Source organism: Salvelinus alpinus, chromosome 2 (assembly GCF_045679555.1).
Source record: "Salvelinus alpinus chromosome 2, SLU_Salpinus.1, whole genome shotgun sequence".
NCBI lineage: Eukaryota > Metazoa > Chordata > Actinopteri > Salmoniformes > Salmonidae > Salvelinus > Salvelinus alpinus.
The window spans coordinates 28206314-28231740 of NC_092087.1; the positions used below are offsets into that span (position 1 = coordinate 28206314).

The 25427-nt window shown below is 43.3% G+C and overlaps 2 protein-coding genes across 17 annotated transcripts in view; both read right to left on the reverse strand.

Moving 5' to 3' along the window:
• Positions 1 to 528: 528 nt before the first annotated feature.
• Positions 529 to 4310, reverse strand: LOC139557806 (putative nuclease HARBI1). Of its 7 annotated transcripts, XM_071373047.1 has the most exons (12): positions 3850 to 4308; positions 3490 to 3560; positions 3226 to 3402; positions 3074 to 3135; positions 2905 to 2991; positions 2776 to 2817; positions 2534 to 2707; positions 2419 to 2454; positions 1766 to 2320; positions 1583 to 1696; positions 1375 to 1486; positions 529 to 1280 (listed from the first exon to the last, which is right to left on the reverse strand). In XM_071373047.1, exons 1-8 carry the CDS (start codon positions 4005 to 4007, stop codon positions 2419 to 2421), a joined length of 807 nt encoding a protein of 268 aa, XP_071229148.1. In that variant the 5' UTR covers positions 4008 to 4308; the 3' UTR covers positions 529 to 1280; positions 1375 to 1486; positions 1583 to 1696; positions 1766 to 2320. The 7 variants fall into 7 exon arrangements, with proteins under 7 accessions (XP_071229148.1, XP_071229126.1, XP_071229118.1 ...); XM_071373025.1 differs by having other exon boundaries at positions 2419 to 2707; positions 3850 to 4310; XM_071373017.1 differs by having other exon boundaries at positions 1766 to 2707; positions 3850 to 4310.
• A 5201-nt stretch (positions 4311 to 9511) lies between these two features.
• The window catches only part of LOC139557836 (polyhomeotic-like protein 2), a 40125-nt gene continuing 24209 nt past the window's right edge, over positions 9512 to 25427 (reverse strand). For 9 of the 10 annotated variants that reach the window (XM_071373145.1, XM_071373137.1, XM_071373103.1 and 6 more), the window contains 8 exons: positions 20630 to 20982; positions 20262 to 20454; positions 16770 to 16972; positions 13818 to 13950; positions 13568 to 13688; positions 13320 to 13440; positions 12911 to 13217; positions 9512 to 10983 (listed from right to left, as the gene is read on the reverse strand). In XM_071373145.1, coding sequence (XP_071229246.1) covers positions 10829 to 10983; positions 12911 to 13217; positions 13320 to 13440; positions 13568 to 13688; positions 13818 to 13950; positions 16770 to 16972; positions 20262 to 20454; positions 20630 to 20982 — 1586 coding nt within the window. In that variant the 3' untranslated portion in view covers positions 9512 to 10828. The remainder of the gene's footprint in view (positions 10984 to 12910; positions 13218 to 13319; positions 13441 to 13567; positions 13689 to 13817; positions 13951 to 16769; positions 16973 to 20261; positions 20455 to 20629; positions 20983 to 25427) is intronic. The other variant, XM_071373156.1, reaches the window with a different exon arrangement.

Consider the following 25427-nt stretch of genomic DNA (forward strand, 5'->3'; position numbering starts at 1 on the left):
TCACCACAAATGGAAACCAATAGTTATTTCACTGCTCACTATACATTGTTATCACATATAACTAGACCCACTGTTATTATTTAAACGTTTGTGATCATTAATTTCAATGATTTTGGATAAAAAATGATTTTTAGATGATGTTGCTATCATTAGATAATTTACAGTTTCCCATAGACTATAAGGCTATATATAAAATGATAGAATATTAGGGCCACAGAGGGGAAAAAAACACAAGTCATAATATTGTAACCAGTTGTTTTAAAGGAGGACAGTTGTTAAAATGACAGATGTGGGGCATTTCGTGAAATTGTACTTCAGTATGGTTTCATAAACAAAGACATGCTGATGTGCCAGAATATTAAGTATCACATTGTCATAAGTATCAAAACTGTAAAAACAATATGTAGCTTTTCTGCAGAAAGAACCAGCCTCATAAATTTATGACTTTATCCTTTTTCTTCAGTGTGGCCCTAGTACTCTGTCATATAAACAAATACACATTCCATATGAATATAAAAACACAATGTGTAACATTATGTTCCTTTATTGAATAAGGACAAAACAAAGCAGGTAAACCATCAGCTCCTTTCGAAACTGAAGTCACAGTGACTCTACAAGATGGAAAGCACAGAATCCAAGCATATTATACAAAATGATACATACACATTCAAAGGTCTGTATATAACACACCCTGCATGTCTGCACACTAAAATAAATGCAGGACAAATCCATACACATCAACTGAACAGACAAATGAATGGATGCAGTAGCCTCCCTGCAGCCTTGTATTACACACAGTATACCGCACAAACATCATAAGAGGCCAAATTCGTCAAAAAACGAACCCAAAAAAACCCAAATTCCTCTGCCACCGCAGGACATATTTAACCAAAATTGAAAGCACACATACTAACTAAAATAATTCAACACATATTGGTCCCTCAGCAGCCGACCACTGTCGTCATCAGGGAAGATTGCCGGATTGTCCCAGTCCATGGCTGGTGGCACTCTGGGGGCCCTCTCCTTCCTCAGGCAGGCCACATTGTGGAGGACAGCACAAGCCACAGTAATATCACATGCCCTAACAGGGCTGACCCTTAATTTGTGAAGGCAGTGAAAGCGTGCCTTCAGGAGGCCAAAGGTCATTTCAACTCTGGCCCTGGTCCTGGCATGGGCATGGTTGTAGGCCTGCTGTGCTTCCTGGGGGTCTGTGAAAGGTGTCAGGAGAAAAGGCTGGCAGCCATAACCCCTGTCTCCCAGCAACACACCAGAGAATTCACCTGTCAACACAAAATCTCATCATTACTACCTCATAAACACAGTGATATTCTTGACACAGCCATGATGGTTATAAATAGGGGTTGTGTGGCTTACCTTGTGATAGGCACTGATAGATTTCAGAGGCCCGAAAGATTCTGGAGTCATGGACTGAGCCAGGCCATTTTGCCACAACATTGCTGATCACACAGTCAGCATTGCAGACCATCTGAAATCATAAGATGAGGAATATTACACCAATCAATGCACATCACTGGCAATGCAGAGTGTTCGTCAATGGACAATATCAAAAAGTTATGTTCACCTGAACATTAATGCTGTGAAAGGATTTCCTATTCACAAAATCGGCCTCATGGGCACCTGAGGGGGCTTTTATCCTTGTGTGTGCAGTCCACTGCACCAATGACATTGGGGAAACCTGTCACACAAAGTAATGAGTATCCTACTATGTGTTAACAGTTGTCCTGTAATTTGTAGATCCTCTTACCTGCAATCCTATAGAACTCCTCTTTGATGTCACAGAGTCTTCTGTGGCCAGGGAAGGAGATGAAGACATCTGCTAATGCTTTGATAGCCAGACACACACTCCTTATTGTGCGGCAAATTGTGGCCTTGTTCAGCTGTTCTGCATCCCCCACTGAGTACAGGAAGGCTCCACTAGCAAAAAAGCGCAAGGCCACACAAACCATTTGCTCCACACTCAGTGCATGGCTCCGTGCAGTGCGGTGCTTAATCCTGGGACCCAGTAGTCTGCATAGATACCTGATGCCATCTGCAGAAAACCTGTATCTTTCATATAGATGGTCATCAGGGAAGGCCAGTGGGTCCAACCGGTCCCTGAAGACCCTTTCTCGCCTGAAGGCTCTCCTCAGCACAAGTGCTTCTTCATCCACCACATCTCGCACGAATGGGCATGCCATTGTCAGAGCAGAAAGGAACACACAATTTTGGGCCTTCATATAGGCTAGTGGCCACACCTGGTGCTGGGGGGGTGGGCAAAAGAGGGCGATGCCTTATAACGATGACTTGGTTGTACTGATTGCTGGGAAAATAAAAAAAACCTTAGAAAGATGCCACCGTCCTGTGTGCTCACAATAAGAGCTCATATGTCATGGCTCACTTGACTTTACGAGAATATACCTAATTTTTATTTTGAGCTGTGTCATCTTCTTGGAGCTGGGGGAGGAAAGAAAAATAATGATTAATACATTTGTGTTACAGTTAGCATACAGTGTACATTGAAGGCATATCTCACCTCCCTCTCAAGTTTTTTTATTTCAAGGTCCAGTTTCCTAATTGTCCTCTTTTTTATTTCGGACTCCAGTGCAAGATTTTCCATCTTTTTCTTCTTGTACTGAATGTCTATGTCTGCCAGTTCTATTTGGCGCCGGAGGTGGTTGCCATACAACTTTCTGATAGCTTGTGAGCTCTGTGAACACAATACAATTAGCGCAGCTGGAATTTGGCAGGATGTGGTGTCCTTTTATTAATACGCACTATGTTGCCAGGCTGGTTTTCCCACTGTATAGCATCTGGGTCCTGTAAAAGAAATTAGATTTTTTGATTTTGATGAGGACTCCTCACCATTGTAGAGTAAATAGTACTTTCACAGTCTTAACATGATACCTCATGCCTTCTGGAATCCAGAGAGATGGTCTCCTCCTCATCATCGTCTCCATCATGTGCTGTTGCTGCTGCACTGGGGCCTTCACCCTATCACATTTAATCGGATTCATATTGAAGCTAGTAGACAAGACATGCCAGGCCTACAGTATGCCTTTGATGGAGTACTCACTGGATCAGCATCGTCTGGTGCTTGTGCTGGTGGCTCTAACAGGAACACAGTGCTGCCAGACACTGCAAGGCAATAGGTAAACCAAAGTCAGACAGTCCAAATTGATTCAATATGAATGTGGTTGTATCCCATGTAGAGATGGAAGGACATACCTTGAATGAAGCGGGTGGCATCTTGGGAGGAACCTATGCTCGTCTCTTTCCCCCCAGGGATCCCCTCTAAGACGGGCCTGCCTTTATTTAGCTCCAAGGCCATGTCCTCTGCTGGGGTAAGGTCAGCCTTTGGTGACCCACCACCCGTGCCTTGTCTGTGGGTATTCTTTTTCACTGCTAAAACAGTACAGACAATGTGTGAGCAGGCACCTTCTGGGTACAATATATGCTTGTGCTTTGTTAAATATTAGTCAGGGACCATACCATTCTGCAGAATGTTCTTGTATTTGATTTTGACCTGCTGCCATGTCCGTTTTGGCCCGTTCATGTTTAATCTACACACACACACACACACACACACATTTAATGGAGTCACACTGCAAAAAATTATTTGGTATTTTTGTCTTGTTTTCAGTAAAAATATCAAAAAATGTATCATAGCTTTATACAGTGTGATGGAGTTACTTTACACAATTTCACTCATATCTGCAGTGCATTTCAATTAAAAATTTAACCGTTTCATAATTACAGTACAACTGCATTTTTGGAGATGTGAATTAAATATTTGAATTGTAATTGTGATGTTTCAGCGGAGCGGTGAGTGTGTAATTGTGCACTACTTACGCATTCAGGCGGTCTGCAATACTTTGCCACGCTTTTTCTCTTTGCTTTATCACTGTGGCGGTGTTGCCTTTCTTCTTAATTATATCTTTTACCTCCTCGTATGCCTCCATGAGGATTTGTGCTTCCGACGGGGAAAAGTACGCGGCTCTAGTTGCCATGGTAAATCAGTTAATCTGTGATCTGTGGCGGGGTCTATTTGAGTGAGCCGTGAGCGCGCACCTATCCAGGATTGGTTTCACCTGGCTTAATGAATCCGTGTCTGCTCATCCTGGCTTGGTCTTTGTGCAACCAATTAAGCCTGGACGCACATGTTTTGGCTTCATTGAGCTCAGCTGAGTCATTTATCCCGGATGTCTTAATTCTACTTTTGTGCAACAGGCCCCTACTCTAAAACAAAGCCAGAGTCATACATTCTTTAGTGGTAAGAAAGGAATCAAGTAATCTCAAGAACTATTACCCCCCCATTACTTTTTTAGAAACCTGAGGTTCATATATTGCATTCCTAAACAACAACAAAAAAGTCGTGCCAAATAATTTGTCTGTCACACATCCTATTCAATTGTATACATGATTGAAAGAGAGACTTTGCAATTAAACACGCACTTGACGTGATTGAGCACCCACTCGACCAACTATTCAATTCCCCAACCTATTCGATTCAAACCCACTTGACATTGACTGAACTATTCTTCAACTGTTGTACAAGCACCACCCTCTAAGCACCACTAGAGGACAGGATACGTGTGACAAAATAATCCAGTTATAACACTTAACAAAAAGATTAACGCAACACGCAGTGTTGGTCCAATGTTTCATGAGCTGAAATAAAATATCCCAGAAAAGTTCCATATGCATAAAAAGCTTATTTCTCAAAATGTGTGTACAAATTTATTTACATCCCTGTTAGTGAGCATTTCACCTTTGCCAAGATAATCCATTCACTTGACAGGTATTTCGATTTAAAAATTGTTTTACCTTTATTTAACCAGGTAGGCTAGTTGAGAACAAGCACTGCTTTGCTTTATCTGGTCAAGATAAAGCAAAGCAGTGCGACACAAACAACAACACAGAGTTACACATGGAATAAACAAATGTACAGTCAATAACACACTAGAGAAAAAAGTCTATATACAGTGTGTGCAAATGACGTAAGATATGGGAGGTAAGGCAATGAATAGGCCATAGTGGCAACATTTTTTTTTTTTGCAATTAAACACTGGAGTGATAGATGTGCAGAAGATGAATGTGCAAGTAGAGATACTAGTGTGCAAAGGAACAAAAAAAATAAAAAATATGGGGGTGAGGTAGTTGGATGGGCTATTTACAGATGGGCTATGTACAGGTGCAATGATCTGTGAGCTGCTCTGACAGCTGGTGCTCCAGCTTCAGTGATTTTTCAATTCGTTCCAGTCATTGGCAGCAGAGAACTGGAAGGAACGGCGGCCAAAAGAGGAATTGGCTTTGGGGGTGACCATTGAAATATACCTGCTGGAGAGCGTGCTACGGGTGGGTGCTGCTATGGTGACCAGTGAGCTGAGATAAGGCGGAGCTTTACCTAGCAAAGACTTATAGATGACCTGGAGCCAGTGGGTTTGGCGACGAATATGAAGTGAGGCTAGCCAACGAGAGCATACAGGTCGCAGTGGTGGGTAGTATATGGGGCATCCAATTTGCTGAGTAGTGTGTTGAAGGCTATTTTGTAAATGACATTGCCGAAGTCAAGGATCGGCAGGATAGTCAGTTTTACGAGGGTATGTTTGGCAGCATGAGTGAAGGATGCGTTGTTGCGAAATAGGAAGCCAATTCTAGATTTCATTTTGAATTGGAGATGCTTAATGTGAGTCTGGAAGGAGAGTTTACAGTCTAACCAGACACCTAGGTATTTGTAGTTGTCCACATATTCAGAACTGTCCAGAGTAGTGATGCTGGACGGGCGGGCAGGTGTGGGCACCGATCGGTTGAAGAGCATGCATTTAGCTTTACTTGCATTTAAGAGCAGTTGGAGGCCACGGAAGGAGAGTTGTATGGCATTGAAGCTCGTCTGGAGGTTAGTTAACACAGTGTCCAAAGAAGGGCCAGAGGTATACAGAATGGTGTCGTCTGCGTAGAGGTGGATCAGAGAATCACCAGAAGCAAGAGTGACATCATTGATATATATATACAGAGAAAAGAGTCGGCCCGAGAATTGAACCCTGTGGCTGCCAGATGTCCAGACAACAGGTTCTCCGATTTGACACACTGAACTCTGCCTGAGAAGTAATTGGTGAGCCAGGCAAGGCAGTCATTTGAGAAACCAAGGCTGTTGAGTCTGCCGATAAGAATGTGATGATTGACAGAGTCGAAAGCCTTGGCCAGGTCGATGAATACAGCTGCACAGTATTGTCTCTTATCGATGGCGGTTATGATATCGTTTAGGACCTTGAGCGTGGCTGACGGGCAACCATGACCAGCGCGGAAACCAGATTGCGGAGAAAGTATAGTGGGATTCGAAATGGTCGGTAATCTGTTTGTTAACTTGGCTTTCGAAGACCTTAGAAAGACAGGGTAGGATAGATATAGGTCTGTAGCAGTTTAGGTTTAGAGTGTCTTTGAAGAAGGGGGTACGAAAGAGAGGTTGAACAGACAATACGAAAGAGAGGTTGAACAGGCTAGTAATAGGAGTTGCAACAATTTCGGCTGATCATTTTAGAAAGAGAGGGTCCAGATTGTCTAGCCCAGCTGATTTGTAGGGGTCCAGATTTCGGAGCTCTTTCAGAACTTGAGCTATCTGAATTTGGGTGAAGGAGAAATGGGGGAGGCTTGGGAAAGTTGCTGTGGGGGGTGCAGGGCTGTTGACCGGGGTAGGGGTAGCCAGGTGGAAAGCAAGTCCAGCCGTAGAAAAATGCTTATTTAAATTCTCATTTATTGTGGATTTATTGGTGGTGACAGTGTTTCCTAGCCTCAGTGCAGTGGGCAGCTGGGAGGTGCTCTTGTTCTCCATGGACTTTACCGTGTCCCAGAACTTTTTGGAGTTTGTGCTGCAGGATGCAAATTTCTGTTTGAAAAAGCTAGCCGATGCTTTCCTAACTCCATGTGTATATTGGTTCCTAACTTCCCTGAAAAGTTGCATATCGCGGGGGATATTTGATGCTAATGCCGTACATCACAGGATGTTGTTGTGCTGGTCAAGTGCAGTCAGGTCTGTAGTGAACCACGGGCTATATCTGTTCCTGGTTCTAAATTTTCTGAATGGGGCATGCTTATTTAAGATGAGGAAAGCACTTCTAAAGAATAACCAGGCATCTTCTACTGACGGAATGAGGTCAATGCCCTTCCAGGATACCCGGGCCAGGTCGATTGGAAAGGCCTGCTCGCTGAAGTGTTTTAGGGAGCGTTTGACAGTGATGAGGGGTGTTCGTTTGACCGCAGTCCCATTATGGACGCAAGCAATGCGGCAGTGATCGCTGAGATCCTGGTTGAAGACCGCAGTGGTGTATTTGGAGGGTAGGTTGGTTAGTATGATATCTAAGAGGGTGCCTGTGTTTACGGATTTGGGGTTGTACCTGGTAGGTTCATTGATAATTTGTGTGAGATTGAGGGCATCAAGTTTAGATTGTAGGATGGCCGGGGCTTTAAGCATGTCCCAGTTTAGGTCACCTAGCAGCACAAGCTCTTAAGATAGAATGGGGGGGCGATCAATTCACATATGGTGTCCAAGGCACAGCTGGGGGCAGAAGGTGGTCTATAGCAAGCGGCAATGGTGAGAGACTTGTTTCTGGAAAGGTGGATTTTTAAAAGTAGAAGCTCAAATTGTTTGGGCACAGACCTGGATAGTATGACAGAACTCTGCAGGCTATCTCAAATCAAAATCAAATTTATTTATATAGCCCTTCTTACATCAGCTGTTATCTCAAAGTGCTGTGCAGAAACCCAGCCTAAAACCCCAAACAGCAAGCAGTAGATTGCAACTCTGCAGTATCTCTGCAGTAGATTGCAACTCCACCCATTTTGGCACTTCTATCTTGTCAGAAAATATTATAGTTAGGGATGGAAATTTCAGGGTTTTTGGTGGACTTCCTAAACCAGGATTCAGACACAGCTAGGACATCCGGGTTGGCAGAGTGTGCTAAAGCAGTGAATAAAATAAACATAGGGAGGAGGCTTCTAATGTTAACATGCATGAAACCAAGGCTTTTACAGTTACAGAAGTCAACAAATGATAGGGCCTGGGGTAATGGGAGTGGAGCAAGGCACCGCAGGGCCTGGATTAACCTCTACATCACCAGAGGAGGAGTAGGATAAGGGTACGGCTAAGGGCTATAAGAACTGGTCGTCTAGTACGTTCGGAACAGAGTAAAAGGAGCAGGTTTCTGGGAGCGGTAGAATAGATTCAATGCATAATGTACAAAGGTAAGGTAGGATGTGAACACAGTTGAGGTAAACCTAGGCATTGAGTGACGATGAGAGGTATTGTCTCTAGAGACATCAATTAAACCAGGTGAGGTCACCACATGAGTGGGAGGTGGGACAAGAAGGTTAGCTGAGGCATTTTGAGCAGAGCCGGAGGCTCTACAGTGAAATAAGACAATAATCCCTAACCAAAACAGGTATGGCATATCAAGAAGCTGATTAAACAGCATGATCATTAAACAGGTGCACCTTGTGCTAGGGACAATAAAAGGCCACATGATGACTGCAGGAATGTCCACCAGAGCTGTTGCCAGAGAATTGAACGTTCATTTCTTTAACATAAGCAAACTCGTTTTAGAGAATTTGGCAGTACGCCCAACCGGCCTCCCAACTGCAGATCAGGTGTATGGCATCGTGGGCAAGCGGTTTGCTCTCAACAGTGCCCAATGGTGGTGGTGGGGTTATGGTATGGGCAGGAGCCATAAACTAGAATTCGAACACAATTGCTTTTTTATCAACGTCAATTTGAACGCACAGCGATACCGTGATGAGATCTTGAGGCCCATTGTTGTGCCATTCATCCGCCTCCATCACCTCATGTTTGAACATGACAATGCACTGCGCCATGTCGCAAGGTTCTGTACCCAATTCCTGGAAGCTGAAAATGTACCAGTTCTTCCCTGGCCTGCATACTCACCAGACATGTCACCCATTGAGCATGTTTGGGATGCTCTGGATCAACGTGTACAACAGGGTGTTCCAGTTCCCGTCAATATTCAGTAACTTCGTACAGCCATTGAAGAGAAGTGGGACAACATTCCACAGGCCACAATAAACAGCTTGATGAACTCCGCGAATGAGATGTCGCGCTGCATGAGGCAAATGGCAGTCACACCAGATACTGACTGTTTTTCTGATGCACTCCCCTATCTTTTAAAAAGAGTTATGTGACCAACAGATGCATATCTGTATTACCAGTCATGTGAAATCCATAGATTAGGTCCTAATGAATTTTTCAATTAACTGATTTCCTTATATGAACTGTAACTCAGTAAAATCTTTTAAATTGTTGCTTTTATATTATTCTTCAGTATATGTTACAATGTACACTTAACTAATGTAATACATACTCATGTTAAGATACAGGAAGGACGAAGGATCTTTCAGAGTTCCGTAAAGAACTGCAATTCAGAAAAGATCTTGCTATTGTACTGAACTTGCCATAATATCAAACTCTAGAACATATAGATTTTTACACAAAAAGACAAATAACTTGTTTCAGATTATTTATCATTGAAAAATGTTGCGTAACAAAATCAGTTATTTGATAAATACAGGCATTTGACAAAGTATTCTCAAACAAAACATTAAACACAATTGACCATTCATTACATGACAAGCACAAGTAAACAAGATTTTTATAAAAACACTAAAAAGACACTTCCCTCGAGCCATGATATTTACATGTTTGCATATTTCTAAATACTTGATTTTCATATAACAATTATGGATAATTTAAAGGAAAATACAGGCAGCTTTAGACTCACACAGAACTAAGTCTTTCTCAGGAGCGAAATAGCTCAACAACTCAAAACAAACCTAACTTATGAATTTCAGACCCAATCAAGTCATTTTGGTTGTATTAATTAAAACTAAAGAGAATATAACCAATAATTTTAAGTGCTAGTGGAGTAAGAGGTATGATGGTGAATGTCGACAGTGAGTTTCTAGTGGTCTTTTCGCCACTAGGGTCAACCCATAGATTGTAGGGTTGACACATACTGTCATAGAAGATCTCACAGGACGTGAAATCTGACCCAGAAATAAATAAGGTATGGCATGTCTTGGTAAATCACATTTTGAAAAAAGGTTGTGTGTCTTCTAAACCAGTATAATGTACAGGGAAATAACGATTTTGTACATGAAACCAAAATCAATATCACAAACCAAAATCAATGTCTCAAAGCATAGCGTAAACTGCTCTGAGCAAAGTCAAAGGCCATGCAGTGTATGTATGTGTATAGTTGGTGATCATTATGAAATAGAGCTTAGCATCTGTTGGATAAGACTCAGACTGGCGACGGCTTTCATTTGTCCCAGGACACACAAAGTACATGTATGGCTGTCAATAACATCAGATCAGCACCAAAAGAAACATACTACATATGCAGTCAATGATAATTAAATTCACAATTATATCTCAGGAGAAAGTATTTCAGATATACCCACATCTCTCTTTTCAAACAGACTCAAATGTATCCTTGCAGTGCTTTTAGCACTATTAGTGCCATTATTCTAAGGCAGTCAGTCCATTAAATTTATTGTAAACTATTCTTTTTGACAGCCAAAGGGATGATCAGTTGTCTGTTTGCAGGCCATGGCTAAACGTACCGTGAAGTAGCCAATCCAAAGGTGGGATGAAAGATGGTAGTGCAGAGGTCAGGTAGTCATCAGTGCGATAGCGACATGTTTTGTCTTGTCCCAGAGTGTGACTCCTTCCCACCAAACACAGACATATGCACTCATTCGCACACCATACACAGACATACAAAAACATACAACAAACCAGCACTATATCGACCCATCATGGCTAAGAGTCTTTGAGCATGTTGATGTGTGCGTAGATCTTAAGTGCAGGTCCCAGTTTAATATTCATGGCACTCATAAGGTGGTCCTCTTTGAGTAGGAGCATGGCCTGCCCATCTATCTCCTGCGAGCGGAACTCATCTGCTATCTCCTGGCAGCCTAGGAACAACAAGCCACAGTGAACCAGTTAAATAATGCTGCTATTCTGTGTTATCTATGCATAGTCACTAATAACTCTACCTACATGCACATATTACCTCGACGAACCGGTGCCCCCGCACATTGACTCTGTACTGGTACCCCCCGGTATAGAGTCTCGTTATTGTTATTTTACTGCTGCTCTTTAATTACTTGTTACTTTTATTTCTTATTCATATATTTTTAAACTGCATTGTTGGTTAGGGGCTTGTAAATAAGCATTTTACTGTGAGGTCTACACCTACGCATGTGACTAATAATTTAACTATCTAATTTCAAAGACAATTCATGAACACTGTCTACATTAGACAATCCACTGACGAATGAATAGACTTTATTCATCCCCAGAGCGGAAATAAGTATACTATCACTACTACAACATACTTCAGAAGAATGTAGTTATGGTGTAGGCCTAACTAAATGCACTAATATATATATATATATATATATATATATACACACACATATATACATACACACGTGTGTGTAGACACCCTTTCAAATTAGTGGATTCGGCTATTTCAGCCACACCCATTGCTGACAGGTGTATAAAATCGAGTACACAGCCATGCAATCTCCATAGACCACTGGTTCTTAATCCTGGCCCTGTGGACCCAAAGGCTGCACATTTTTGTTTTTGCTTCAGGCATAACATACGTAGTATGTTTTTTTAGCACTACACAGCTGATTCAAATGATACTCATCAAAATACTTTGATGACTTGAGTCAGGTGTGTAGTGCGAGCGCAAAAACAAAAATGTGCACCCCTTTGGATCCCCAGGACCAGGATTGAGAACCACTGCCATAGACAATTCGCCTTACTGAAGACATCAATGACTTGCAACATGGCACAGTTATAGGATGCCACCTTTCCAACAAGACAGTTTATAAAATTTCTGCCCTGCTAGAGCCGCACGGTCAACTGTAAGTGTTGATATTGTAAAGTAGAAACGTCTTGAAGCAACAACAGCTCAGCCACAAAGTGGTAGGCCACATAAGCTCACAGAATGGGACCGCCGAGTGATGAAGCACGTAGCAACACTCACTACAGAGTTTCAAACGGCCTCTGAAAGCAACGTCAGCACAAGAACTGTTCATCGGGAGTTTCATGAAATGGGTTTCCACAAGACAAAAATTAGCAGCACACAAGCATAAGATCACCATGCGCAATGCCTGGCGTCAGCTGGAGTAATGTAACGCTCGCCACCACTGGACTGGAGAAGGGGAAACACGTCCTATGGAGTGATGAATCATGCTTCACCATCTGGCAGTCCGACGGACGAATCTGGGTTAGGCGGATGCCAGGAGAACGCTACCTGCACCAATGCATAGTGTCAACTGTAAAGTTTGGTGGAGGAGGAGTAATGGCTTAGGGCTGTTTTTCATGTTTCTGGCTAGGCCCCTTAGTTCCAGTGACATGAAATAACGCTTCAGCATACAATGACATTCTAGATGATTCTGTGCTTCAACTTTGTGGCAACAGTTCGGGGAATGCCCTTTCCTGTTTCAGCATGACAATGCCTCCGTGCACAAATAAAGATCCATACAGAAATGGTTGGTCGAGATAGGTGTGGAAGAACTTGACTGGCCTGCACAGAGCCCTGACCTCAACCCCATTGAACACCTTTGGGATGAATTGGAAAGCTGACTGCAAGCCTAATTGCCCAACATCAGTGCCCAACCTCATTAATGCTCATGGCTCACTAGTCCTCGCAGCAATGTACCAGTATCTAGTGGAAAGCCTTCCCAGAAGAGTGGAGGCTATTATAGCAGCAAAAGGCAGGGGGGGGGGTCCAACTCCATATTAATGCCCATGATTTTAGAATGAGATGTTCCATGAGCAGGTGTCCAAATACATTTGGTCATGTAGTGTTTGTATGAGACTGACCTGGAAGGGAGTGGATAAACTCATAGACTTCTTCTACATTCCACTTGGTGGGGTCGTTGGGCAGGAAGTGCTGAGTGAGGAGTGGCAGCTCTCTGCCTCGGGGGGCCTCTTGGTCTGAGCCTCTCCCTGCCTGGTGTGACAACGCCTGGGGTGCTGGGGGACCTGAGCTGGCTCCTGACAGGGGTGACGGAGGCTCCTCATAGCTAGACATGTCTGAGCAGGGGCTGGACTCCTCCTGGCTGGGTTGGGAGGGGAGCGGGGAGGACACTGAACCTCCCTGAGTCTGCTGAGGTTTAGGGGAAAGCTTCTGAAACATAAAACCCATGAGTCAGCCCTGGTGTCACTGAGGGGAGGATGTTAATTCACAGGAGAGCTGTCCTGTCAGTGGAGAAGTAGGAGAGGATCCTACCTGCTTCTTAGGTTCGACACTCTGGCGGCAGCTGTTGTGTGACCTTCTGCGCCAGCGGTTGGATGCTTTGCTCCTCTCTGGACGGAAGAGGCCTATCCGCTTAGTGCACCCAACATTATACCTATTCCACAACAACGATAATAGCTGTTATGGCAACTACCATCCCAAGACAACACTACTGAGAAGCTCTGACACTAAGGGATATAACCCAGTCAAAGCATAGAAATGGCCCATCAAATGCGACTTACCTTTTCGCACACACCATGGAACAGAACCGTTTTGACCCCTTGAATTTGTAGGCAAAGTCCACCCAGCCACAGAATTCACATCTCAGTTTGGGGGCATCTGAAACCTCTTGGTCTTTTAATTCTGTGTGCAAATCAAAATAGTAGATCAACAACATCTCTTACATCTGAATTGTTAGTATTTAGAAAGTCCATTATGGGGTTTATAGTCAAATAGCATGGCTTTAATCACTCCAGCCATGACCTCTATTACCTTGAGGGGTCAGCTCCTCTGTCTCAGAGTCTGTGGTGTTGGTGGGGTTACTAACAGGGGTCTTGTCTGGGTCAGAGGAGAGCTGCTCATGCAGCTTCTTTGGGCTGTCCATCATTACAGGCAACCGCTCAATCTGGTTAAGACAGAGTGTGACACATGAATGCTACTCTTTCCAAGCTATGACAGCAATACAATGGCAAACTTACCATGCAGTGTCCATAAGCTATAATAAAGCCTGAGAAAAGACTTAGACATGTGCAGCAAACATCCACTAGGATGCCGTCTTTAACTTTTTAGGGATAGGGGGCAGCATTTTCACTTTGGATGAATAGCGTGCCCAGAGTGAACTGCCTCCTAGTCTGTCCCACATGCTAATATATGCATATTATTATTGGATAGAAAACACTCTGAAGTTTCTAAAACTGTTTGAATGATATCTGTGAGTATAACAGAACTCATATGGCAGGCAAAAACCTGAAAAAAAAAACCAAACAGGAAGTGGAAATTCTGAGGCTGGTCGATTTTCAACTCAACGCCTATTGAAATGCTTCTACTGTGATTGCTTTTTCCGTAAAGTTTTTTTGAAATCTGACACAGCGGTTGCATTAAGAACAAGTGTATCTTTAATTCTATGTAAAACATGTACAGTGGGGAGAACAAGTATTTGATAACCTGCAAAATCGGCAGTGTTTCCTACTTACAAAGCATGTAGCGGTCTGTAATTTTTATTAGACGGAATCTAAAACAAAAATCCAGAAAATCACATTGTATGATTAAGTAATTAATTTGCATTTTATTGCATGACATAAGTATTTGATACATCAGAAAAGCAGAACTTAATATTTGGTACAGAAAACCTTTGTTTGCAATTACAGAGATCATACGTTTCCTGTAGTTCTTGACCAGGTTTGCACACACTGCAGCAGGGATTTTGGCCCACTCCTCCATACAGACCTTCTCCAGATCCTTCAGGTTTCGGGGCTGTCGCTGGGCAATACGGACTTTCAGCTCCCTCCAAAGATGTTCTATTGGGTTCAGGTCTGGAGACTGGCTAGGCCACTCCAGGACCTTGAGATGCTTCTTACGAAGCCACTCCTTAGTTGCCCTGGCTGTGTGTTTCGGGTCGTTGTCATGCTGGAAGACCCAGCCATGACCCATCTTCAATGCTCTTACTGATGGAAGGAGGTTGTTGGCCAAGAGCTCGCGATACATGGCCCCATCCATCCTCCCCTCAATACGGTGCAGTCGTCCTGTCCCCTTTGCAGAAAAGCATCCGCAAAGAATGATGTTTCCACCTCCATGCTTCACGGTTGGGATGGTATTCTTGGGGTTGTACTCATCCTTCTTCTTCCAAACACGGCGAGTGGAGTTTAGACCAAAAAGCTCTATTTTTGTCTCATCAGACCACATGACCTTCTCCCATTCCTCCTCTGGATCATCCAGATGGTCATTGGCAAACTTCAGACGGGCCTGGACATGCGCTGGCTTGAGCAGGTGGACCTTGCGTGCGCAGCAGGATTTTAATCCATGACGGCGTAGTGTGTTACTAATGGTTCTTTGAGACTGTGGTCCCAGCTCTCTTCAGGTCATTGACCAGGTCCTGCCCTGTAGTTCTGGGCTGATCCCTCACCTTCCTCATGATCATTGATGCCCCACGAGGTGAGATCTTGCATGGAGCCCCAGACCGAGGGTGATTGACCGTCATCTTGAACATCTTCCATTTTCTAATAATTGCGTCAACAGTTGTTACCTTCTCACCAAGCTGCTTGCCTATTGTCCTGTAGCCCATCCCAGCCTTGTGCAGATCTACAGGTAATGAGTGGAGAACAGGAGGGCTTCTTAAAGAAAAATTAACAGGTCTGTGAGAGCCGGAATTCTTACTGGTTGGTAGGTGATCAAATACTTATGTCATGCAATAAAAGGCAAATTAATTACTTAAAAATCTTACAATGTGATTTTCTGGATTTTTGTTTTAGATTCCGTCTCACAGTTGAAGTGTACCTATGATAAAAATGACAGACCTCTACATGCTTTGTAAGTAGGAAAACCTGCAGTGTATCAAATACTTGTTCTCCCCACTGTATCTTTCATCAAAGTTTATGATGAGTATCTGTTATTTGATGTGGCTCTCTGCAATTTCTCCTGATATTTTGGAGGCATTTCTGAACATGGCGCCAATGTAAACTGAGATTTTTGGATATAAATATGCACATTATCGAACAAAACATACACGTATTGTGTAACATGATGTCCTATGAGTGTCATCTGATGAAGATCATCAAAGGTTAGTGATTAATTTTATCTCTATTTCTGCTTTTTGTGACTCCTATCTTTGGCTGGGAAAATGGCTGTGTTTTTTGGACTTGGCGGTGATCTAACATAATCATATGTTGTGTTTTCGTTGTAAAGCATTTTTATTTATTTTGTAATTTTTTAAAATCGGACACGATGGGTAGATTAACAAGATGTTTATCTTTCATTTGCTGTATTGGACGTGTTAATGTGTGAAAGTTAAATATTTCAAAAAAAAAAAAATTAATTTCCCGCGCTGCCCTTTCAGCGGAATGTTGTTGAGGGGTTCCGCTAGCGGAACGTGTGTCCTAGGAAGGTTAATCGATAAGTAAAACAGGCACCAACAGAGTCACTTAAGTGTGTGTATCAACATTTTGCTCAGAATGATAACACTTGGAAGGTGGTCTTAACATTTGTGCGCCTTCTTTCACAGACATCTCTGTATACACTGCTTTGGAACTACAGTAGGCTACTAGAATTCATTACTAAGTTAAACAATATAAAGGCATTGCCCTTTATCATTGCTTAGCACGGTAAGTGCAGTTGTATGATTGTTTGTGTTTATTGCTAATAGGGACATGCCCCTGTGGGAATGCACTCGAAATGGTGACATGTTGCTTACTTGGTAGCTGCTAAGGAGTACCATGGGAGGGCACTTACAGGGAAGGGTTCAGCACCCTCCTGGATGACAAAGCCCTCAATGACGTGGGTGAGGACCTGGGGCTTGACGATGGCCTGGGGTGGCTTGTTCTCTCCATTCTGGGGGGTGCTGCCGATCACAGTGGGTGCCTCGTTCTCATTTCCTGATGTCATGGCTGGGGGTGGTGTCTCAGGTGCATTCAACCTCTTGGTAGTAGGGACTCCTGCCAATGACAAAACAAAGCAGTAATTAACACATTGCATCACTTTCAATTATGTGGCCAAAATGTGTACACAATGTTTTAGAATAGATTCATTTGATTAATTTCACTTTAAATTATGCTAAAATATTTATTAAGAGTATGTAGTTAACGTTCTCTGCTGTACAGTCGTTTAAGTACTCAAGCAAATTTGCATCATATACTGTATCTATCATCCACCTGCCAAATCATGTGCAAAGGGGTCCACTTCGAATATCAAGCGTTTGTAATGTCACTCACTAGACGCGTATTATAGTTACTAATGTAAATTGATCACGATATCAAAATATGAAGATAAAACAAACGGCTGTCAAAAGTAATTCGAGTCCAAAACATCGCTCATTTTTGACGGGTAGATCACTAGTTTGTAATTTCCAAAGCAAAAACACGTATGGCTACCGTAAACGAGTAACGTTAGTAGCTAGCTATGCATGAAAACAGCAGACGATTCGGTGACTAATTGCAACAATGATAAACATTTTAAAAGTACTGCAAAAGTTTAACAACTGTCCCATTTCAAAGGTAAAATAACAAGAACTCGCTCACCAAACGTATTCCTGCCCGCTTCACTTGCGCCTTTATCCGATTCAATACAAAAACGCGCTGTCGCCTGCCTCTCTCCTTGAAAGCGAGAATTCAGTCAACTGTACAAAGCAGGCAAGACAGAGCTGAGACGCTCGCTCGACCCAGCCCTGCTCCAATTGTGAGAGGCAGGCAGAGCTGAAGAATGAAATACTTGAATAAGGTAGCGCCCTTTTTTCTCTCTCCATAAACAGGTACTCTGCTCATATATACTCAGCAAAAAGAAAAGAAACGTCCCCTTTTCAGGACCCTGTCTTTCAGAGATAATTTGTAAAAATCCAAATAACTTCACAGATCGTAATTGTAAAGGGTTTAAACACGGTTTCCCATGCTTGTTCAATGAACCATAAACAATTAATGAACATGCAGCTGTGGAATGGTCGTTAAGACTAACAGCTTACAGGCAATTAAGGTCACAGTTCTGAGAACTTAGTACACTAAAGAGGCCTTTCTACGGACTCTAAAAAAAACACCAAAAGAAAGATGCCCAGGGTCCCTGCTCATCTGTGTGAAGGTGCCTTAGGCATCCTGCAAGGATGCATGAGGACTGCAGATGTGGCCAGGGAAATACATTTCAATGTCTGTACTGTGAGATGCCTAAGACAGCGCTACAGGGAGACAGGAGGGACAGCTGATCGTCCTCGCAGTGGCAGACCACGTGTAACAACACCTGCACAGGATTGGTACATCCGAACATCACACCTGCGGGACAGGTACAGGATGGCAACAACAACTGCCCGAGTTACACCAGGAACGCACAATCCCTCCATCAGTGCTCAGACTGTCCGCAATAGGTCGAGAGAGGCTGGACTGAGGGCTTGTAGGCCTGTTGTAAGGTAGGTCCTCACTAGACATCACCGGCAACAACGTCGCCTATGGGCACAAACCCAGCGTCACTGGACCAGACAGGACTGGCAAAAAGTGCTCTTCACTGACGAGTCGCGGTTTTGTCTCACCAGGCGTGATGGTCGGATTCGCATTTATCGTCGAAGGAATGAGTGTTACACCGAGGCCTGTACTCTGGAGTGGGATCGATTTGGAGGTGGAGGGTCCGTCATGGTCTGGGGCGGTGTGTCACAGCATCATCGGACTGAGCTTGTTGTCATTGCAAGCAATCTCAACGCAGTACGTTACAGGGAAGACATCCTCCTCCCTCATGTGGTACCTTTCCTGCAGGCTCATCCTGACATCACCCACCAGCCATACTGCTCGTTCTGTGTGTAATTTCCTGCAAGACAGGAATGTCAGTGTTCTGCCATGGCCAGCGAAGAGCCCGGATCTCAATCCCATTGAGCATGTCTGGGACCTGTTGGATCGGAGGGTGAGGGCTAGGGCCATTCCCCCCAGAAATGTCCGGGAACTTGCAGGTGCCTTGGTGGAAGAGTGGGGTAACATCTCACAGCAAGAATTGGCAAATATGGTGCAGTCCATGAGGAGATGCACTGCAGTACTTAATGCTGCTGGTGGCCACACCAGACACTGACTGTTAATTTTGATCCCCTCTTTGTTCAGGGACACATTATTCAATTTCTGTTAGTCACATGTCTGTGGAACTTGTTCAGTTTATGTCTCAGTTGTTGAATCTTGTTATGTTCATACAAATATTTACACATGTTAAGTGTGCTGAAAATAAACGCAGTTGACAGTGAGAGGACGTTTCTTTTTTTCTTTTCTTGAGTTTACTATTCAATTTCCACACAATAAAATAGAAACACTTCACTCATGTTGACACATACATTTCTGGTTCTTCTCACATCTATAATCTTAGCCCTGAAAATTCACAGGTCACAAATCTATCTGAGTAACTATTGGCATACAGGAACCACTTTATACAAATGTAGGTCCTGTGGCCCAATGTAGCAGACAATTCTTGCAAACCAATTCTCTTTATTTGGCAACATACTATACTGCACATATCTTGGTATGTCTGTCGAAAGATGCACAATAAATACCATGGACTCCATTAAAACCAGGAGCAGTTGGCTATTCTGTAACTTTGTGTTGCAATCTGGTCCAAGCAGACAGCCAGTGGTCTTGCAGGCCTACCGCTCTATTTTTAGACATCAAAGATAACTATGTTTATTTTGAACAAGTGGAGCACCTCAACTATGCATTCACACCCAAGCATAAAAAAGGAGCCTTGTGGGTTTACATTTTTTCATTTTTACAAGAAAAGTAGCAATAAAAATGAAAGCTCTTAATATAATCTGCATGTTCAGCATTTTGAATGGGCCTTAGTGTGCGAGTGTAAGACTACCATCATAAAACACAGATTATTTTCCATTTGAGTGAAAGATAGATGGATAGATACACACATTTTCCTGTCCATGATAATTTGACACATCTATCATTTAACTTTCCTTGACTGGAACACTGTGTTCACTGCTCCTCAATGGTCCCATTGGGGATAATCAGACAAAATTATTCACCCTGACTCAAAACGACGAGCACAGCTGACAATAAATAGTAAGACAACAGATCTGCCTCCACACCTGGAGAGCAGAAAATAGCAGAGCGACTGATCTTTGGTCTGGTTCTCCAAGGTTGTAATTGGTTGCAAATATGATATGACAACAATAGACCCCTAGTTACAGTCCTGCCTCTAGGCAACATAACGAAGAAAGTGGGAAATAAAAACTTGTTAACTTATTAAAACCAAAAGTCCTGTTACCTTGTAGTTGGCTGATGGGCATAACTGGGTCAGTCTTGGGCTGCTCTGCTGGCTTGGTGGCTTGTGGTGGAGACGGGGCAGAGGGGGTAAATGGGGTGGGCTGCTGCTCTACACTGGGAGTCGGGCAGAGATCCCTGACCACCAATGACTTTGGCTTCTCCTGTCCTTTACGGTCCTGGACCAATCGGGAAGCCTGGGAGTTCGTAATAGAATAGAGAGAGAAGGGAGAAAGAGTTTAGTGAAACATAATATTTGACTATTGATTAGAAATTACTGATATATAGTATTTTGTTTACTGATTCATTGTATATTGTGAGAGTGATCCTCTTTCATTTCCATACTTCTTGTTGTTACTGCTGTGTACTCACCTGTGAGAGCGCTGGTTGTATCTGGAGGTTGATGGCTGTGAGTTGCACTGGCTGGGCTTTGGTCTGGCTCAGGCTGGAGTGGAGAGCATGTGGGCTGATGGTGGAGTGGAAGATGGTTGCCTGCTGGCTGGGTGTAGAGGGCTGGTGGTGAGAGGCAGGCTTGGGTAGCACAGGGACAGGGCCTGCCTGGCTGGGGGACTGGGGGACCAGGGAGGGAGTCTGCAGGTGGGGTTGGATGGAGGCAGTCTGCAGCAGCTGTCCCTGGGTCCTCTGGGAAGCATGGGTCTGCTGGATCACAAACTGATGTTGCTTATGCTGCTGGACCAGGGAGTGGGAAGGGATCTGGGTGTATGCTGGAACAGAAATCGAGAAATAGGATACATAAAAAATCTGACAGTTAAGTCTGTATACAAAAGGAAAATGGACTACCCTAACTAACTCAAAACAATGGAAGAGTGGAATAATGTTTTGTTTCTTTACTCTCCTTTGCCAGTAGTACACCTATTGTTGACAAAATGTAACATCAAAAAGCACAAGACAGACTTGCCCTAAACTGTTGTCAAGGTTTTGGCCAGACATTACTCACTAATGTCTCCAAAGGGTCTATCATCACCTGACAGGGTTTTTGCTGACAAAATTACAACCAGGACCCATATCTTCCCAGAACCAATCATGTATTGTACTGTCATTTAGTGAAACGTGCTCTACACACCAACAGTCAGAGTAGCCCCGGGCCAGATATGTGCAGGAGGAAAGCAAGAGGGCAATATAATAAAAACATTTTTTTTTAGCAGACGCTCTTATCCAGAGCGATTTAAAGGAGCAATTAGGGTTAAGTGCCTTGCCAAGGGCACATAGACATATTTTTCACCTAGTCGGCTCGGGGATTCAAACCAGTAACCTTTCGGTTACAGGCTCAACGCTCTTAACCTCTAGGCTACTTGCCACCCCGGGCCAGACAGATGCAGGAAGAAAGCAAGAGGGCAATAAGAAGCCAATAATCTATGACCATGCTGTATGTAGTCATCTGTGAATCAATCCCCCAAACCTTCAGTTGCCCAAGCAATTTTCCGTAGGAAACAATGAGGTTGGATCTGGCCCTCATCATTACAGAAATATAGAGAAAGGGTTGTAATGCATCATCTCTCCTAGGAGCTGTTAAGCTGTTTGTCTCAGGAGTAAGCCCTATGGTCTTACAGTAGCTTCATGATTTTAGTAAACTAAAGGTGTCTAACATTAACCTTTGTGGATCTCTTTTGATTATGGATTGATGCCAAATACATAACCCCTTATCTGTATATTTTGTGTGGGATAGGCTCCATCTGGTCTGAATGTTTCTCTGTAACCACAGTCTCTACCCTGCTGTGAAAATAGAGACGTTTCCATCCGGCAGAATTGCATGTCATTAGTTATTTATACCCCAGGATCTGCTGGAAAGTGTTTGATTTTCACACGGCAAAACTCTATGTAAACCACAGCATGTGGTTAGCTATGGTTTCACTAAGTACAGGGTGAAGACCGACACATCTTCCAGAAAGTATTCTGATAAAAGCCCTGGACGGATACTCTCAATTACATGATAACACCGTAAAGTGTTACATTACATGATAACACCGTAAAGTGTTACATTACATGATAACACCTACCACCCAGCCCTCATTAAGTATAAATAGAAAACAGAAGTTGTATAATAATGACTATCAATTCAGCAAATAGACCTAGCTAGCCCTTGAGTGGATTTCCCAACCGGTGCTCACCGGATACAAGAAACAGAACTCAGTCCTGCTTGACAGCTTTTTCAAGCATTTTAATGAGTAACAGAGAAATGTCTTGGAAGGAGAGAAAGGGGGATTCATTGAAATGCCTTTCTCCCTCAAGGCCTTGGGATTAAGGAGTGGAATGACTCAGGCCGGACCCCCCTCTATGGCCCCACTACGCTACCACTCCCCCATGCCTGTGTGTTGTTTCAGGATGTCTAGAGGAAATGTTTCAACAGCAGATCTTGGAAAATCCCTGAGTTTCTGCAATCAACTGCTGCTGCTTTAGTTTAGAAACCTCACCCACACAACAGTGTAAATCACTTTACACACATCTTAACACAGCTTGAGAAAAACTACTCGTTGGCCAGCTTATTAGGTACACCTGTCTAGTACCGTGTCGGACCAACCTGTTGCCATGAAGGGATGCACCTGGTCAGCAACAATGTTCAGATATGCTGTGGCGTTCAAACGTTGCTCAATTGGTATCAAGAGACCTAACGTGTGCCAAGAAAACATTCCCCACACCATTACACCACCACCGTTGACACCAGGCAGGATGGGGCCATGGACTCATGCTGCTTATGCCGAATCCTGACTGCCATCAGCATGACGCAACAGGAACCGGGATTCGTCTGCCCAGGCAATGTTTTTCCACTCCTCAATTGTCCAGTGTTGGTGATCTCTTGCTTCTTCTTGTTTTTAACTGATAGAAGTGGAAACAGGTGTGGTCGTCTGTTGCAATAGCCCATCCGTGACAAGGACTGACGAGTTGTGCGCTCCGAGATGCCGTTCTGCACACCACTGTTGTACTTTGCCTGTTTGTGACCTGCCTGTTTGCTTGCACGATTCTTGCCATTCTCCTTTGACCTCTCTCATCAACGAGCTGTTTTTGCCCACAGGACTACAGCTGATTGGATGTTTTTTTATTTGTCGCACCATTCTCGGGAAACCCTAGACACTATCATGCTCGAAAAGCCCAGGAGGCCGGACCTTTCTGAGATACTGTAACCAGCGCGCCTGGCACCGAAGATCATACCACGCTCAGTCGCTTAGGTCAGTTTTCCCCATTCAAACGTTCAATCGAACAGTAACTGAATGTCTCGATGCTTGTCTGCCTGCTTTATATAGCAAGCCATGGCCACATGACTCACTGTCTGTAGGACCGAACCCTTTTTATGAACAGGGTGAGGTACCTAATAAACTGTGTACATGTCAAACATATCTATACTAATTGTGTTTTAAGTGCTTGTCAAAAGGAGTAAGTAATGGAGATACTATGTATGGGTACATGGAAGCACTCAAGGGCTTGGTGAATTAACAGAATGGGGAGATCCTTTCAGGTGTACTACACTCAGTCCAAACACATAAACGGATGCTTAGCTAAAAACCAACTTAAAGCTATGCTTCAAATCACAAAGACAACTGAAGAGAAGACTTGACACCAGGGACGGATTTGTTTGTTGAAAAAACTGAAAACCACAGTGCAGTTAGCAGGGGCAGAGAACTAGACTTAGTCTGGAAGGTAGTCTTTGTGGGGTTTGATGCGGTGCTGTTCTGTGGGTGTAGTAGGGTGCTGGGAAGACTTGTCTGCCAAGGAGGAGGTGATGAAAAGACTAAAGTACACAATGACCAGAACAGCTGCTTCCAGCCAATCCCTATTCAAGGGAAAACGAGCTCCTGTCTGTGGTAGGAATAGCAGACACACTGCTGCTCCCACAAGATCTGCTCTCTTCTTCTCTCCGATGGCTCAATTACTACTCGGTCCTAAAATAGACGACAACACAAACTAGGCCTATTCCTGTGCTGTGTTCTCTCACAGCATGTTGAAAGTAAAACTGCTTTAGATATTTGTTATGTAGCATATTATTAGTATTATTATTATTGAGGGGTAGATTGGACTTGTGTTTCATTGAAGTATTTCCTTATTCAAAACTACAACATTCTGTTGCCTAACAGAAAAAAGGTGTCCGCATGCTTCAGAACCGAAATAGTTTGGAAAAGTTTGTGCATGTTACAACAATGTGACGTTTTGGACTTTTCCTTTGGCTGTTCAGGCACACACATCTTTCTGGAGGCAAGCCGAAATTCGGAGCCGAAGTCTAAGCCCCGTCGTCGGTGATTGGTCAACAGTAGGGATTCTTCAATAGTCTTTGTTGTCATTCAACAAAGAGACGACTTGTTTTCATGCACATTTTTTCATTGAGAAATACTGCACCAAACATCTTAAGTTAGATGTAAAATTGTGGGACTAAGATCTCCTCGGCAAAAACGTAAATTCATGACAGATTTCTTGCGTTATCGTAGATTAATTCAGACTATTTTTTAGGAAGTGTATACTGGCTACGGTGTCTCAAAAGGGACAAAAAGTACTATTGCCACTTTTTTCCTCATTTTTCAAGCAAAGTGTTTTTTAAGGGGGTATGTGATCACACTCGTTCGGTTTGCCTAGCCAACTTCGGCTAGCCGAACTGAGGCATGCTGATACCTTAGAGTCCATTGAAGAACCAACATATATAATGAATGACCCAGTTGATGCCAGTGCATATAGAATAAGATGGTAGAGCAGGGACTTATCGCAGGGATGTCCTTCATTCCAATAAGTAGCCCATACTAGAGAAATGAAGTTTGCTAATATGGGTGATAGTTAATGGGACAATTGATGGCTACAACCATCAAACTTGTAGTAGCAGTTTAAAGGATAATTTAAAACAAATGTGGTGCACATTAATGTTATAAACTTATCATTCTATTTATCACATCAATTCAAGCTATGGATTTGTGTCCATGTCACCCAGCTCTATAAATTGAAGCCTCTTATCCAACCCTAAACCCCAGTCCGCCAGGCAGGCACCACAGCTGCTACCCCATCTCCCCCTTGTCTCATCCACTGTGAACTGACAGAATACTTCTCACATCTCCAGGGCACACCTGTCTGTTCCCCATGGCCATTGCCATGGCAACCCATGTTAATTTTATAAGTGTATGTAGCCAGGTTTTTAGATTCATCCTTCCTTTAGTTTAATCAGAATCCATTACTT

Bases quoted from the DNA above. Each gene is read 5' to 3' on its own strand.
- LOC139557806 (XM_071373025.1), bottom strand. From the start codon at position 4,007: ATGGCAACTAGAGCCGCGTACTTTTCCCCGTCGGAAGCACAAATCCTC. The intron at 3,136-3,225 runs GTATGTCCTTCC...ATTGCCTTGCAG, and splicing joins TGCCACCCGCTTCATTCAAG to TGTCTGGCAGCACTGTGTTC. The intron at 2,818-2,904 runs GTATCATGTTAA...TTTCTTTTACAG, and splicing joins TGGATTCCAGAAGGCATGAG to GACCCAGATGCTATACAGTG.